Here is a 15,556-nt window from a genome sequence, read left to right as displayed (position 1 = left end):
GCATTCTCCGTCCATGCAGTTTCTGAATAAGAGAGCAGGCGCTTATGGCTATCAACGCCGTTCAATTTGCAGGCCAGGTCACGCAACAGAGCGAAATGGCTGCATCTTCTCGTCAATGCAGGCGCCCGCCGATTGGCCCATTATGCTCTATTCTTGTTTATCCACAGATGCAAAAATCGTAGCCGTGTCCGTGAATCGACGATTCGCAGCTTATATGTGGTACTTCAACCATCGTCGTCTGCATGTGGTCTCTTGAAGGGACCAGGGGCATGACAATCCTCGTCTTTTACATTTTTGGTACAGGTTATGTGCTGTTCAGGCCTCAAACTCACTACAATCTAGGTGACCCTTTCACAGCGGAAACCAAGAGATTAGACGGCTTCTATTCCATACGTGCTACTAATGAAGAATATGTCGATGAATCGTCTCATTAACTAAGTCAATAGATCGAATCTAAACAAGAACTTGAATCGAAAAAATTCAGCCAACCCCCCACGTCATTACTTGGGACAGAGTCCAAAGCTTACCTCTTCGTCCGAACCCATGCGTTGCCCCGGGTCCGAACCTCGCCAGGCTTGTGCTTGCTTCCTGGAGGCTCCTCCGGCACTTTGTCAGGGTGCGTCTCGGCCCACCATTTCAGCCGATGCAGACTGGAATGGCTCTGCGGGTGAATGGCGCCACATTCGAAGCCCTCTTTTGTTAGCCTGTCGATGATGATATTCTCAATATCGCCATTCTGAGCGATTGGACTAGGAAAGTCAACTAAACATTGGACGCAGCGATTCTTCGCGTAGTTCTTCTCGTACAGTTGCTTGGGATCCGCCAGCCCAAGAAGCTTGGGCGCCTTATAAATCAGACCTGATGGCGCTGCGTTCTTGGACTTACCATTTTTCTCGCCCTTTGGGCGCGGCGTGGTTATATCGATCCACGGACCTTCCAAAATCTTTGCGTCTCTGTCAGAAGAACGTCGGTAAGCTGCGTGAACGCGGACTTTCTGGCCGTATGCTCCGGAGGCACAGGACTGGATTACTTCAACTGCTTTCTCTGCTTGAGTACGTGTGCCCTTGTATACGCAGTTGAAGACAACTCCATACCCAGGACATTCAAGGAGAGATGGGTCGACCCACGCGGGGACTCTGCTGCGTGCTATGCGACACTCGTCACACTGGTTCTGCAGTCTGGTGCACTGGACGTTAGACATTTTGGTAGACCGGGGCTTGTTGGATGTTGTTCGGTTGTAGATGGTGTAATCGAATGGTGGACTGATGGATCCTGCTGTCGGTAATGAGTTGTCCTGACCGGGCTACTGGTAACATATATAGACGATATGACAAAGACATAGGTGGACAAAGCGGACAATGAATTCTTTGTTGTTGAAGCATTTTGTGTTTGCACTGTTCGATGAACATTGTAGGTCCAACGCGAGTACTTTGCCCTTGTTCTGGTGGATTCGCGGGAAGCCTGCTGCTGTTTGCTCTATACCCATTCTTAATGCCGGCAATGGGATCCTGGCATTGATTAAGCATTGCTTGCATGTCTTTGGTGATTAGTGAACACCAATCAAGACAACAGAGAATGTTCTGTCACCTGGGTACATTCAATCGGCCAGTACCTATAGTTCAAGCGGATTTCGGAAGCACACGCTCAATCGAGCGTTGTCTGCCGCATGTTTTGACAATGACTCTAAAGTCTTCTTTGGGTGCAAGCAATGACTTCACCATCCGCATCTTTGCCAGGAGCTCATACAATGAGGTTTGACTAGTCTGTATGCGATGTCGGCAGGCTTCGGTTGTGGGCGGCAGATGCTCGACCCCACGATCCGGCAGGCGGCTTATCAACCTATCAAATCAGCTTATCAGAGTGTCTTATCTTTCTTGTCGACAATCTTCCCCTCCAAAAGTCTACTTTGAAGTATGCCACGCCTCGATTACCGGGGGCCGGCCGTTGAGACGGGGTTGTCCTACCATACTTGCTTGCATGATTTATTGACGCCAAATGAATCCAACCGGCTCCAATGGCATGAAATGCCAAGTCACGCCTCCTGATGTTCTGAGGACGTAGTCGTGATGCTTGTAGTTGGTGGGGCCCTTGCCTGCAAACCCTGCATCGGACTATTATGCACGTACTGGAAGAAAATGGCCGGCAAGGGAACACTAGATGGTCCCGAAGGCTCTACGACCCCAGAGTACAATAATGCGGGACATGTTCCGTCCCAACCAGTAGTGGCGAGGAGACTCGAAGGAGTCTAATTCTGTGTCTCGTTGTTCGACCTGCAATCCACTGTCAGCTTCGGGTGTTCTACAGACTACTCCGCAGTCTTCCAGGTAACTTTTGCTACAGGGAAAAGCCCAGGGCCTAGAACAGTGGCATAGTTCATCGAGTCGTCAATTTGGCGTTATTGGACGCGCAAGGTACGTCAAATGGTTCTACTTCATTGTTGTCGGCGGCATGAAAATACTGCTAGTGAACAAAGTTGAAGAAAATAAGCCGCTCCCAGAGCGGGCGAAAATTGCTAACATCGAGAGTATCTAACTGTACATAAATCATGAAAGTTTCAAACGCTTCACAGTTTCTCCTTGGTGGCCTTGTTGAACCGCTCAAATGATGAAACGGGAGGCGCGGAGTTGGGGTTGGGGTGGTGCTTCTTGAGCGCCATCTTGACATTGTATTCGAGATCCAGCGAGGCCTTGGGGTCACCAGTCTTGGGCTTGAAGTCGACAACCAAGTCGTCCTTGACCGCAAAGACGGAGTCGATGTCGAGGTGAGGATCGTCGGAGGGGTAGATCTGGTTGATAACGGTGGCGTAGTCGGGGTGGGTGATCATTAAGTGGATGTGAGCAGGGCGCATGGGTGAGCGGTCCATGATGTTCAGAAGTACACCAGCGGGTCCATCGGTGGGCAGAGAGTAGGGCGTAGGGTGGTAGCAGTACCAGTAGAACTCGCCCTTCTCGTTGGAGCGGAACTTGCCGCGGAGGTTGTTCTCGCTCTGCTTGGGGTCCTGGAAGTCGTACTGGCCGTTGGCAGACGCTTGCCAGATGTCGAGGACGGCGCCTTCAATAGGGGCACCGGTCTCCATATCCTTAAGCACACCGTGCATGTATGTAACTCGGCCCTCAGGGTTGGTGTCTTGGATGATGGAATCGCCGAGGTCGCGGAAGGGAGCGTTGGGCGACCAGAAGGGGCCGAGGATGACATTGGAGGTAGGGGAGAGGCCTTGTTCGGTGATGATGCGGTTGGCGATTTCGTCAACGAGACTGGTGCTGTTAGTTCGCTTCATGATTTCGTCGAGTCAGACGTTACTCACGATTCCAGGCCGATCACGTCGCAGATGCGGTGGCATTCGTTGCGAATGGGTGTGCTGATTTTGCCAATGGAGTTGATGAACTCGACACCGAGCATCCACTCAGCCGGTGTGAGCTCGACCTCGCGAGCGAAGTCGTGGATGTGCTTGATCAAGGATCCCAAGACCACGCGAGCGCGGTCAGGGGTGTTGGGCCCCATGGCGTTAACCACATAGGGAGTGAAGTTGGGGTCGAAGCGGGGGTTGGTAGACATTTTGATGTTTAGCAGGCTTGTTAGGAGATGAAAGAAGGACGGCCATGGTGAGGGAGGCGGCGGGCCTTATATCGAGAGAGCTGGAGGCGACGGCAGATGAATCGGCTACCCATGGTCGGGAGGGAGAGCCGTTTCCACATGCCGACTTGAGGGCGGCAGTCCCCAGATCTTCGAAGTCCGGTTCCCCAGGTTGCTAATGGCGGGCGTCTGATATGCCACTCGGCCGTGGTGACTGCCGGGAAAGGTCTTTGCCGCGGCTCAGAATTACTGAGGCGCTAGCCGGATCTGGCCTTAGCGCTGTTCCCCGGGATTCCCTCGTTTCCGGAGCACTGAATTGTGGTAGTGGGCGACTCCGGGGTTGACGATCATACGATGTACATGGTACTTGGTATAGCCGGTGTGAAGCGTACCCTACACCTCGTTGACCCTTGTCTCAAGCCCGGCGTTGTGTTCCTGGTACTTGGCGCGCAGTACAATATGCTGCACTGCGGGCGACTACTAGGTAACGGACCGTTGTAAATCCGACCCGAGAGGCGATCTCGGAGCCGGTCAGCTTGTCGCCAGCAGGCGGCCATCATGATCAGACTTGCATCCTCGTGCTGCTGAAATGAGTCCGCTGAACGGCGTCGCTCGCTCTCTTCCCCGGCCTCTCAAGGCTGCGGCCAGGCGACCTTTCCGACTCGTCCAGCCGTCCATATCCTCCCCGTCAAACCGCCGGTCATTCAATCATTGCCGCTCATTACGATCAGCGACCTCGAATTCCCCCGCTCCGTCCCCTCGAGACTCTTCAAACCCCGCGCTGTCCTTCCCCTGTCTCGATGCCCAGGAAGCAAAGTCCGCTCTTCTTTCTTCGCGGTCCCTGGGCTCTGGGCCCGAGCCTTCCTACACTGCCGGCCACCACGAGCAATTCCACTCAGACCAACCGCTGCTCCTCGACTGGGGCGGCTTGCTTCCAGAATTTGATATCGCATATGAAACATGGGGTCAATTGAACACGAACAAGGATAACGTGATTCTGCTGCACACCGGCCTCTCCGCCTCCAGCCATGCGCACAGCACTGAGGCGAACCCGAAGCCTGGATGGTGGGAGAAATTCATAGGCCCCGGGAAGACGTTGGACACGGACAAGTACTTTGTGATTTGCACAAACGTTCTTGGCGGATGCTACGGCAGCACGGGGCCGTCAACGGTTGACCCGTCAGACGGGAAGAAATACGCTACACGGTTCCCAATCTTGACGATCGAAGACATGGTCCGGGCGCAGTTCCGTCTGCTGGACCACCTTGGGGTTCAAAAGCTCTACGCATCAGTCGGCTCCAGCATGGGCGGCATGCAGAGTCTTGCGGCCGGTGTTCTCTTCCCAGAGCGAGTCGGCAAAATTGTATCGATCAGCGGATGTGCTCGAAGCCATCCGTACAGCATCGCGATGCGACATACCCAGCGGCAGGTATTGATGATGGATCCGAACTGGGCCCGAGGCTTCTACTACGATTCGATTCCTCCTCATTCCGGCATGAAGCTCGCCCGAGAGATTGCAACCGTGACATATCGCAGTGGACCGGAATGGGAGAAACGCTTTGGGCGGAAACGTGCCGATCCGAGCAAGCAGCCTGCGCTGTGTCCCGACTTCCTCATTGAAACTTACCTTGACCACGCCGGCGAGAAGTTCTGTTTGGAATACGATGCCAACAGCCTGCTCTACATTTCCAAGGCAATGGACCTCTTTGACCTTGGTTTGGGTCAACAGCTTGCGACGAAGAAACAGCGGGCGGAATCCCAAGCAAAGATCAGCAGCGGAGCTAACAGTGTTAACGACGCCTCGTGCAGTCTCACGCTCCCGGACCAGCCATATCAGGAGCAGCCACCAGCTTCGACGTCATCTTCCGAGCAATCCGGCCAGGACGCGACTTCGGAGCCAGACTCACCCCCCAAAGACCTTGTTGCCGGGCTTGCACCCTTGAAGGATCATGAAGTGCTTGTGATTGGGGTTGCAAGCGATATCCTCTTCCCCGCCTGGCAGCAGCGTGAGATTGCACAAACTCTTGTGCAAGCAGGGAACAAGCATGTTGAGCATGTTGAGCTTGGCAATGACCTGTCTCTCTTTGGGCACGACACATTCCTCCTTGATGTTAAGAATGTCGGAGGTGCAGTACATAAGTTCCTGAACTAGTGCAGCTTACATCATGTACAATAGATGGCCATAATAACGAAGCTTACGTTTGAGTATTAATTACATTGTCAACAGTTGAGTTTGATCAATCTTGTCTGCAGGTGTTGCGAATGAGAAGGCTCAGCATTCACTGTATGGACCTTCTACCATATTCACTGGATATAGCTCCAAAGGAGTTATGACCCTTGGGGGCTGCGATGTATACTGCTTAGGTGGATCAAGGTATCTTACAAGCATTCACTTAGTTTTTCACTCGACTAGATGCAAATCTCATTTCGGATGAGTATAAATAAGTCCATCTCCCCCATAATTCTAACTCCACCATCCATCTCCCAACCTGATCTTGCTCTTTGCCGTATCTTCAGCTCACCAAGTTCCGTCCAACGTCAAGCCAGCTCGACTCAGCTTCAAAACATCACGAGTATTTCAGTTCATCTGTCATGATGCATCGTCTGATCGTCTTTATGCTGATGGTCCTGCTCGCCTTTATGGCCTCAGGCGTATGTTTCCCCCCAGCTTTTAAAACCACTCTCGATCTTACTAACAGGTCTCAACTTATAGGCCCCTACCTCCTCCCTCGAGATTCCCGAGACCATTGTGACCGATATGACCTGGGATCTCCAGCTCTACCCCGGTGGACCCAACATCACTCTCACCGGTACAGCCGAGAAAGTCTACGCCAAGATCACCGAGCTCAATCCAAACTACGACCAAGACTGGGAGGAGGACCTCACCCTTGAATCGGACACTTACATCTTTACCCCCGACGCTGCAACCGAGCGAGTCCCCTATTGGGTTTCCTGCGTCCGTGGAAAAGGCGCTCGCTGGAGTCAAGTCAATGAAGGAATCCAATTTCTGCACAAATTGAGGGGCCAGCCTCACCTTGGTCCTCACCAGTGTGCTCGTGTTACCTGCTCCGGGGATTCTGGAATCCATTGGTGCAACGATGTGAGCTGTCCTCGTATTTGTTTCTCTTGACCATGATCTAATCTTGCTTATTATAGGCTAATTACCCCCGCACCCTTCTCTCATGGAACTATATTGCTGATGCAGCGGCAGCGGTGATAATGGAGTGTATGGATTCGCACTTGGTTCCCTTCAGTGGAAATGTTTTTCACGATGACAATTGGCGAGCTATTGTGAAGGGTGACAAGTGCTAAGCTGCTGTTATTAGTTCTTGGTATCCTGACAGTCCATTGGTCAATAGATACTACATAGACAATGCCTCTTGTGCTGAGGTGGCAGAGGAGTGGACATCCAGTCGCTAGTTGCACCAGTATGATACTCGTCGGCGGCTTTCAATAGGCTTGCTGTTTTTCTGTCACCTCTTTAGTTCAATCAACAAGGTTTCTTTGTTTCTCATCCGTACTTGGAACTCGTAAACAATTCTTGGCATCAACTCCGATGGCCAGGCCGCCAGGGTCGCTAGGCTGCTGCAGCATGGACCCACCCGTGGACTGCAGCCTCCTCGCAGGCCCCAATCTCGATCGTCCGACGCTGCGGCCTCGATCTTCTCCACAATTTCATCACCGTGCCTGAAGCTGCCTGCTCGGCTTCATGCATTTAAGACCTTCGCTTGTGGGCTCTGCTTCTCGGGCAATTCATCGTTTTCTATCCCAAAATCACCAATTGCTACCATCAATCAGGACCATGACTTCTCTGCCCTCTCTCCCCGCGAAGCACTCCCAATTCATCCAGCATGTCGCCTCCTTTTCCAAGACTCCGATGCCAGAGCTCGTAAAGCCGTACAATGAATACGACGCAGTTCTGCGCAAAATCTATGCCCAAGAACCAGACCACCCGGCCGTGGCCGACAACCTCATCAATGTCGTTCCACTCTTTAACGCCAATGGCTCGGCAGATCTCCGAATCCGTGCTCGAGATCTCGCAACCGAAACCGAAACCACGAAGTCGAAATACATTATGCCACTTAAAGATGAACACCGCAAGCCAAACGGTGCACCTGCTGTTGTTACCCATCTCAAGGACTTCCAGACCCACTTCAACATCTTCTCGGAGAGCTCCCTGTCTGACCTGGATTGGAACAATGTCGTTGCGGCAGGAAGTGCCGTTGCAACTTCGCTTCTCCCTGTTCCGGACAAGTACGGAGACTCCAAGCGTGGTCTGCGCCAGTTCTACCATGAGAAGTTTGCCCCGGCGTCGGATGTCGACTTGTTTCTTTATGGATTGACCGAGGAGCAGGCGATTGAGAAGATCAAACAGATCGAACGCTGCATCAGGGACTCAATTCTTACGGAGGTTTCGACCATTCGCACCAAGAATGCCATTACAATTGTCTCACAATACCCCACCCGTCACGTCCAAATTGTTCTCCGTCGGTACAAGTCCATCGCCGAGATTTTGACTGGTTTCGACGTGGATTGCTCGTGTGCTGCGTACGATGGAAGCCAGGTCTACCTTGCCCCTCGTGCGGTTGGTGCGTACATGACGCAGGTCAATCAGGTCGATCTGACCAGACGGTCGCCGTCGTACGAGAACCGCCTTTCCAAATACTCACACCGGGGGTTTGAGGTCTTTTGGCCAGACTTAGATCGCTCCCGAATTGACCCGGTGAGTACTGTGGCAGCAAAACTAGAGATGACAAACTAATGACTTCCAGTCAATCTTCGAGCGCAGTTTTACCCGCACCGTCGGTCTAGCACGCCTACTCGTACTCGAGAAACTGCCAAAGTCATCAGACCGTGATCGGTACCTCGAGCAACGACGTAGCGAGCGCGGACGACCTCCCCTGAACAACCACTACCGACCGAATGGACTCCCGGGAAATATTAAGAACGACTGGCAGGACGAGGTTGCGGAGTGGGTGGAGGAGGATGAGGTCTCCGATTACCATACCTTCGTACGTGGTTCTTTCACAGTGCTGAGAAGCAGGCTGACTGTCTAGACAATTCCATACGGCCCGAAGTACCACGCGCGGAACATCGAGAAGTTACTTTACACCAAGGACCTTCTTCTCAACGCGGAATGGAACAAACCAAAAGATCGCGAAGTCAACCTGCACCGCCATCCCGCGTTCTTCGGCAGCGCAGAGGATGTGATGCATGATTGCTGCGGGTACTGTCCGAAGCCGACCACCCCAGAGGAAGAGGAAGTTGCGGCAGAGGAGAGCAAGATTTACATTTCGGGTGATATCTCATTTATTAGTGATAATCCCGGACGGCAGGAGATCGGCAGTTTCAACCCTATTACGGACACTGACTGGACCGGTGAGTGACTTTGCTTTTAACATTACTTTCATTGCTGACAAGCGATCAGAAATGGCGTACGTTGGGAACACCGCCGGACTATGCCAGGCAATTGTCGAGAACAATCTTGAGGAAGTAAAACGCTGGCTCAGCCTGGGCGAGATCGATGTGAATCGACGTGACCATACTGGACGGACGCCATTGCATTTGGCCTGCTTGACCTCTACCCCAGAAGTTGTCCAGCATCTCGTTGATAGAGGGGCTCGTTTGATCGCTCGAGTTGCAGATGGACGCACCGCGTTGCATCTGGCGGCTGCGCGAGGTAGTGTTGAAATTGTTCGCATTCTTCTGACCAAGAGTGAACAGAATGAGGAAGAGGAGTCAAGGAAGGAAGACGCTCGCAAGGCTGCACACAAGGCAAATGAAGACGATGTCTCAGGAGAGAACAGTGACGAGGAAATGGTTGATGCTTCATCAGATGAGGAAGACGCATACGCTCATTCGAACACAACAGGCTCATTTGTCAAAGTCACGAAGGAACAAGAAGACGAAAAAGCCGTCGTTCCCGATGATGCTGGCGATCTGGACCCAGATGTTTACGACATCAATGTTTTGGCTTGGGATAACAAAGCCTCGCCTCTCCACCTGGCAATTCTTAACGGCCATATTGATGTAGTCGAAGAACTTGTTACCGCATTCGGAGCTGACGTCTTGCTCCCGGTGAAGCTGGTTAACAGTTACAATAACTCCCCCAGAGCCGCAATTCTCACCCTGGTCCTGGCCATGCGACTCCCCCTCGACGCCGCCAAGGCCATGACTGAGAAACTCCTCCAAGTTGGCGCATCACCCGCCCAAGCGGACATCAACCATAAGACCGCTCTGCACTATCTCGCCCACTATGGCCGTCACGAGCTCCTGGACATCTACAAGCAATACGATCTACCAGCAGTAAACAGGGCGATCAACCACCTCTCGACCACAGGATCATACTACAACTTCATTGCTGAATCACCATTGACGCACGCTATCACCGTCAAGGACCGAACGAAGATCATGAAGCTCCTGGAAACGGGCGCCAATCCAGCTATCAGCCTGGACGATTATATCCAGGCCGCCAAAGCATTGGAGAGTGGAATGCCTCAATACTGGAACCCTTCGACAGTGGACCACAAGAAAGAGTTCGAGCAGAACATCACACAGCCTGTGATACTTGCGATACAGCAAGACATGCCAGCCATTGCCATGGAGCTGCTCGCTCGTGGTGTGGACCCGAATACACTCACCAAAGATGGTTACAGGGTGGTAAGAAACGAGTATTTCAGAAATGACAGGTCCGGCTCCTCGCTTCTCGACTACGTACAGGCAAAGGTAAAGGCTCTACGAGAGTACAACGGCGAGAATGTCACCACTCAAAAGCCCACCGAGCTAGATCCCGACGATACTAAATACCTCCAAGGTCTACAGGACGGTACCTACCAAATGTGGTCGGCAAAAGAGTCGCTGCGTCGAAAGAGGGATCGATTCGCGCACGACCAGGAGGTGTACGAAAATGACGTTCGGCATAAGGAGAACTGCCAGGGCCTCACAAAGAAGAAGACCGCAGTTGAAGCTCTACTAAAGGAGTACGAGCAGCTTGAGGCCGACCTGCTCTCCAGAGGAGCAAAGACTTTCAAGCAGCTGCACCCAGATATCGAGGCACCCCGCAATAACTCCCGGCACCCCCGATCATACCGCAGTCCCCAGCTGGAGCCTTACACGACTCGCTTCGGCTTCAATGCGAAGTTCTGCACGGACGATATGAAGGAGGGATTCTTGCAACTGTAAGTCGTCTTTCCCTAGGTATACAGCAAGCACTAATCACCCTTTAGATTCGAGGCCGCCTGGGCTGGAGACGTGGAAACTATCAAGTCGCTCACGCTGTCAAATTGGGGACCGGACAAGCAGCACCCGCCTCTTGAGATTGGAGTCACGGATTTCGGTAATTACTCGGCATTCACGCTTGCGGCTATTCGAGGCCACTACGAAGCTGCCAAAACCATTCTTGCCATATCGATTGCTCAATATAAACCCGATGATCAACAGAAGAACATCCGATACCGGATCGCAGAGGTTGACGATGATTCTGACGCAGAGTCGGAGGATATCGAACTCGACTCGCATGTTATCGATGACCGATTCACGGTCGAAGATATTGGCGAGACAAAGAACCAGGTTGAGAGCAAGATTTCCCCAGAAACGATCCTCAATTACAGGTGCGATCTCAAGTCGTTTATTGTCGAAACACCAGAGAACGGACATCAGAATATGAGCCTTTTGGAGTTCGCCGTCCGAAATGGCAACATTGAGCTTCTCAAGTTCCTGATCATGGTGGGACAGGAGCTCACGGCTAGAAAGAAGGACGAGCATAACTCGGCGATTTACAGCATCCCACACCATATCTTTGTTATGGCCATGAGACTCGGGCACCTCCAGCTGCTAGAAGAGATGATCAAGCGCACTGGTGCCGGTCTTCCTATTGACAAGCTCGCCGAAAAGAGCGGCGTCGAAGTCAAGGAGAAGCCGAAGTACTACCAGGGTCTTTCAGTACATGGAAAGAAGCGCGCTGACTGGGCTGCTGCTGGCGGAGGTATGCCGGAGACGCAAGCCATAGACATGAGTCCCCCACTTCTGCTTGCCGCGAGGGAAGGAAACCTAGCTGTTGTTGAGTGGTTCTTGGGAACTGCCCCTGGACGGTATTATACGGAGTTCGCCAGCACTCATAGAAAAGATCCGAGGTTTAAGAAGCTCTCCATGTCGGCGAAGGGGGCGGAACAGTCGATTTTGGAGTGGCTAAGCTCGAGACGTAAGTTCCCAGATTTTCTCTCTCTGTACATACTAACGAGGGCGTTACAGGCGACCTGGTTCTGCACGCCGCCATCCTATGCCACAACAAGACCTCCGACTCTATCGCCCTAGTTGAGTACCTCATCAAGACCATGCCGCAGTTCCTGGAAGTGAAGTCTCTAGACGACTACACACCACTCGGCCTCGCCTTCCAAACACACAACCTGGCCATAGCAAAACTCCTCATCGCCGCCGGTGCAGATCAAACCGTTCGCTGCAAAGACGGCATGAACCTCGTCCATCTGGCCATCTCGCCCAAACGAACCGACAAGGATGTCTCGCTATCCGATATGCTCAGCTTGATTGACCCGCGCCTCCTCCCCTCAATGCTCACAGAACGCTGCTCGTCACACCAAGGCTCTCTTACCCCACTCGCCCTCTGGATGACGCGCAGCCACCACAACGACTCGAAAGCCGAACACACCCTCCACACAATCCTCGACCTCGCCGAACCAACCGGCCAGAAGCACCTCGAGCTTCTCGATGGTTCGGGAAACATGGCCATTCACACGGCCGTGAACAGCCTAGAATGCGTGGCCCTCAAAGAATTCCTCAACCGCCGCCCTGATCTGCTTTATCGCGAGAACGCAGTGGGAACCACACCCGCCGAGCTCGCGGAGAACAAATGGATCGCGAAGATGACGTCCGACCCGCCCATTGCGCCGAACGCGAATCGTCACCACTATTCGTATCAGAATACGGACCTTGGTAGTTGCGGTATTCTGAGTAAATTGTCGTGTGACTTTGTTAAGAAGGACAAGTCTGCACCTGTCAATCCATACGCGAAGACGTGGGCGGAACGGGATGCGCATAAGATTTGCACCGAGGCGGGACAGCAGCAACAAGGCCAGAAGAGGAAGCTTGTTAGTCTGTTTGATGCGAATGAGGTTGCGAAGAGGTTGGCTGTTGGTGAGAAGGAAGCTGGTGGAAGCAGACGGTACCGCAGGCGAAGATACCGCCGCGGAGATGACGAGGAGGAGGAGGACCAGGGGGATGAAGTCACTCAGTGGCTTTGAGGGCTTTCTTCGTATATGTTCTGACTTGTTATATATGCTCTGTATATATTTTGCCCGCCTTCAGAGTATTGCATATAAAGATGATACCCTTTGAAGATCTTGTACATCAATGCTACCATAATAGCTGTCTCAAATGTGTACTCCGTACACTCCAGCCGGAGTCAAACCACGGCTCGCCCAGCTCAGCCTCCAAATCCAAAACACACCCATCTACGCCGTAGTTCCACCATCGACAACCAAAACACCCGCACACATATAACTCCCCATCCTTGATGTCAAGAATAGCACGGCGTTCGCAATCTCGTCAGGTGTGGCGGGTCGCTTCAGCGCAGTGTTCTCGATCTCGGGGTAGAGCATACCTTCTTCGATGGTAGCATGAGTGAGAGGGGTATCGACGAATCTTGGACATGGATTAGTACGCCACCATCCTTCCATATAGGAAAAGTGCGTGCCGTGGCGGGAATCGTTAATCGTGTGCTTGGGAGAAGGGACGAACTCACCCAGGGCAGATGGCGTTGATCCGGATGCCATCTTTGGCGTAAGCTTTCGCGTCCTGTTTCAATTTATTAGAGCCCGCGGGTAGACCCTACACAAGGAAAAAATCGTACAAATCTCGTCAAGCCAATAACAGCTAAGAAAGGCCAATCAGCTCGGAACACACCATGCAAGATAAATACCAAGACACACCGTGCTTCGCAGCCGTATACGCCGCAATCCCCATGCGTCCATGCGGCGCGGCAACACCATAAATACTCGAGATGTTCACGATGATCCCGCGCCCCTGATACCCCGGCAGCAGATCCTGCCCCAGCATCTGGCGAATGACCCACTTATCGCAGAGCATAACGCCCGTCTGGTTGACGTCGATGACCTTCTGCCAGTCCTTCAGGCTGAGTTCATGTGTCGGCGAAGAGACACCGCCGATTCCGGCGCCGTGGATCGAGATGTCGATGCGTCCGAACTTTTCCGCTGCGGATTGTACGGCGCAGGCGATTTCGTCTTCGTTTGTTACGTCGACGGCGTAAATTAAGACCTGCACTTGTGGGTATTGCGCACGGAGCTCGGAGTTGGTTGTCTCTAGGGAGGCGAGGCTGATGTCTGCGAGGGCGAGGGCTGAGATGCCGTTTTGGGCGTAGGCGTGGGCGATGGATTTGCCGATTCCTGTGGTGGTTTAGTGGTGGAGGGAGTTGAGGAGGGGAGGGGACTAAGTACCAGAGGCGCCGCCGGTGATGAATGCGGTGCCGATGACTTGGCAGGGGGGACTGGCTGTCTTGGACATCGTGAGGTTGATTGTGGTATGGATGATGATGGTGAGAGTCTGGAGATGGAGAGAGAAAGGGACGCGGGGGAAGGAAGAAGCCACAATGCGGGGTTGACGAACGGTGGGGCAGGCACAGGCAATCGGTGCATGGGCTTGGGCAGCAGGTAAGGTAAGGGGTCGGTTAAATATACCTATGCTCTTGCAGGGATGCCTCAAACACTTTGTGTGAAAAGTACTTTGCAACAAACAGTAGGTACGGTAACAAAATGCATTACCATTCCAACAAAGTGCTGTGCCGACAGGCTCAATATCTCAAACTGTTCATTATGCTGTTCCCAACACACCAATACGTTACCAGAGAAACGAAAGGAACAAGAATCAATTGTCCAAAACTTAGATAGCATTTCGAAAGGAACTAAGATGCATGCAAAGTACAAAGTTCAAGCCCCTTCACAGGCATTGTAAATCACAGACAGCCCATACATCTTCATCTCCCTATTAAGCCGAATGAGCCGATTCCACAGGAAGCCACAGCGAGACCCACAGCCAGACCTCGCAATCTTGCTTCGCAGCTTGACCGGCATGACAGGGAGTATGATACGAATTTTCTCGAGAGCAGACTGGCGCGCAATGGCATCCCGCGCAAAGGAGCTAAGCCACATATCGCGCGGTACTCGGAAGTCGTCCAGTCATCAAAGGCTTCTTCCTTAATGAAGTCCAGTTCAATGACACGCAGCTTCGGCGCAAAGAAGTTGTTCCCCATCTCGTGCGTGTATTTGGGGAAGCCGGCGTACCCGAATACCTGCCAGAATAATTGGGAGAGAGACTCGAGTTGTGAGAAGATGGATGCGTTGAAAAGAGCGCCCTCGCCGTTGGAGTGGAGACGTCCGAGCTTGATTGCCTTGAGAGTATCCATGTGGTTGTTTGCGAGCATGCTGCAGATTCCGGGGAGGTCGAGGTGGTACTCTTGTTGGTACTCATCTTGCTCGTAGTTGGTGAGTGTGAAATCAACCAGTGATTCAGGCCACCTTATAGCGTGGTCGCCGTGCCCTGGAACTCGTACAGGCGCAGCGAGGTAAATGGGCCAGTTCTGGGTTTGGACTGGGACAAGTGCAGGCCGCTGTAGGTAAGACAAAGGAACTCTGGATGTTCGTTGATTTTGAATATTGAAAAGTTCCAAGTTTTTCAGCGCCGGGCTCTTGCTATTGTTGATTTCTAGCAGCAGGACATCCGTCAGAGATATACCGAGATGACCTTGGCCAATGGAGAGAGTCTCAAGAGAAGGCATATGCTTCAGAGCAAACTCAATCAAATTCCAGCTAAAGATAGGAAAATGGAAGATCTCCGTGATGCACAACGACTTCGCGTTAGGCACGTTCTTTATCAGTTCTCTTGCCCTCGAAAAGAATTGTCCGACTTCGTGAGTCGCGGGCCCTGTGAATAAGTGACAGTCTAAATAACTCGC

The 15,556-nt window shown here is 52.5% G+C and overlaps 6 protein-coding genes across 6 annotated transcripts; 3 read left to right on the top strand and 3 right to left on the bottom strand.

The window, feature by feature from the left end:
- Positions 1 to 523: 523 nt before the first annotated feature.
- DSM5745_08764 (uncharacterized protein) lies at positions 524 to 1,201 on the bottom strand (the record flags this gene model as incomplete). Its single annotated transcript, XM_026750780.1, has 1 exon — positions 524 to 1,201. The coding sequence occupies one exon, from the start codon at positions 1,199 to 1,201 to the stop codon at positions 524 to 526; it is 678 nt and encodes a 225-aa protein (XP_026600793.1).
- Positions 1,202 to 2,563: 1,362 nt separating this feature from the next.
- On the bottom strand, positions 2,564 to 3,555 carry DSM5745_08763 (putative catechol dioxygenase; the record flags this gene model as incomplete). The annotated part of the gene is made up of 2 exons (XM_026750779.1): positions 2,564 to 3,254; positions 3,305 to 3,555. The coding sequence occupies 2 exons, from the start codon at positions 3,553 to 3,555 to the stop codon at positions 2,564 to 2,566; spliced, it is 942 nt and encodes a 313-aa protein (XP_026600792.1).
- Positions 3,556 to 4,162: 607 nt separating this feature from the next.
- Positions 4,163 to 5,725, top strand: DSM5745_08762 (homoserine O-acetyltransferase family protein; the record flags this gene model as incomplete). The annotated part of the gene is made up of 1 exon (XM_026750778.1): positions 4,163 to 5,725. The coding sequence occupies one exon, from the start codon at positions 4,163 to 4,165 to the stop codon at positions 5,723 to 5,725; it is 1,563 nt and encodes a 520-aa protein (XP_026600791.1).
- Positions 5,726 to 6,168: 443 nt separating this feature from the next.
- DSM5745_08761 (uncharacterized protein) lies at positions 6,169 to 6,885 on the top strand (the record flags this gene model as incomplete). Its single annotated transcript, XM_026750777.1, has 3 exons — positions 6,169 to 6,225; positions 6,287 to 6,673; positions 6,730 to 6,885. The coding sequence occupies 3 exons, from the start codon at positions 6,169 to 6,171 to the stop codon at positions 6,883 to 6,885; spliced, it is 600 nt and encodes a 199-aa protein (XP_026600790.1).
- Positions 6,886 to 7,375: 490 nt separating this feature from the next.
- DSM5745_08760 (ankyrin repeat protein) lies at positions 7,376 to 12,830 on the top strand (the record flags this gene model as incomplete). Its single annotated transcript, XM_026750776.1, has 6 exons — positions 7,376 to 8,296; positions 8,346 to 8,585; positions 8,631 to 8,952; positions 9,002 to 10,751; positions 10,800 to 11,773; positions 11,824 to 12,830. 6 exons carry the CDS (start codon positions 7,376 to 7,378, stop codon positions 12,828 to 12,830), a joined length of 5,214 nt encoding a protein of 1,737 aa, XP_026600789.1.
- Positions 12,831 to 13,040: 210 nt separating this feature from the next.
- On the bottom strand, positions 13,041 to 15,379 carry DSM5745_08759 (SDR family NAD(P)-dependent oxidoreductase; the record flags this gene model as incomplete). The annotated part of the gene is made up of 6 exons (XM_026750775.1): positions 13,041 to 13,230; positions 13,331 to 13,383; positions 13,439 to 13,461; positions 13,518 to 13,991; positions 14,043 to 14,282; positions 14,752 to 15,379. 6 exons carry the CDS (start codon positions 15,377 to 15,379, stop codon positions 13,041 to 13,043), a joined length of 1,608 nt encoding a protein of 535 aa, XP_026600788.1.
- Between the last annotated feature and the right edge of the window lie 177 nt (positions 15,380 to 15,556).

The sequence above is a fragment of the Aspergillus mulundensis genome, assembly GCF_003369625.1.
Source record: "Aspergillus mulundensis strain DSM 5745 chromosome Unknown scaffold_10, whole genome shotgun sequence".
Lineage (NCBI taxonomy): Eukaryota > Fungi > Ascomycota > Eurotiomycetes > Eurotiales > Aspergillaceae > Aspergillus > Aspergillus mulundensis.
The sequence above is the reverse complement of the archived record's forward strand: the minus strand, read 5'-3'. Positions and strand labels throughout refer to the sequence as shown.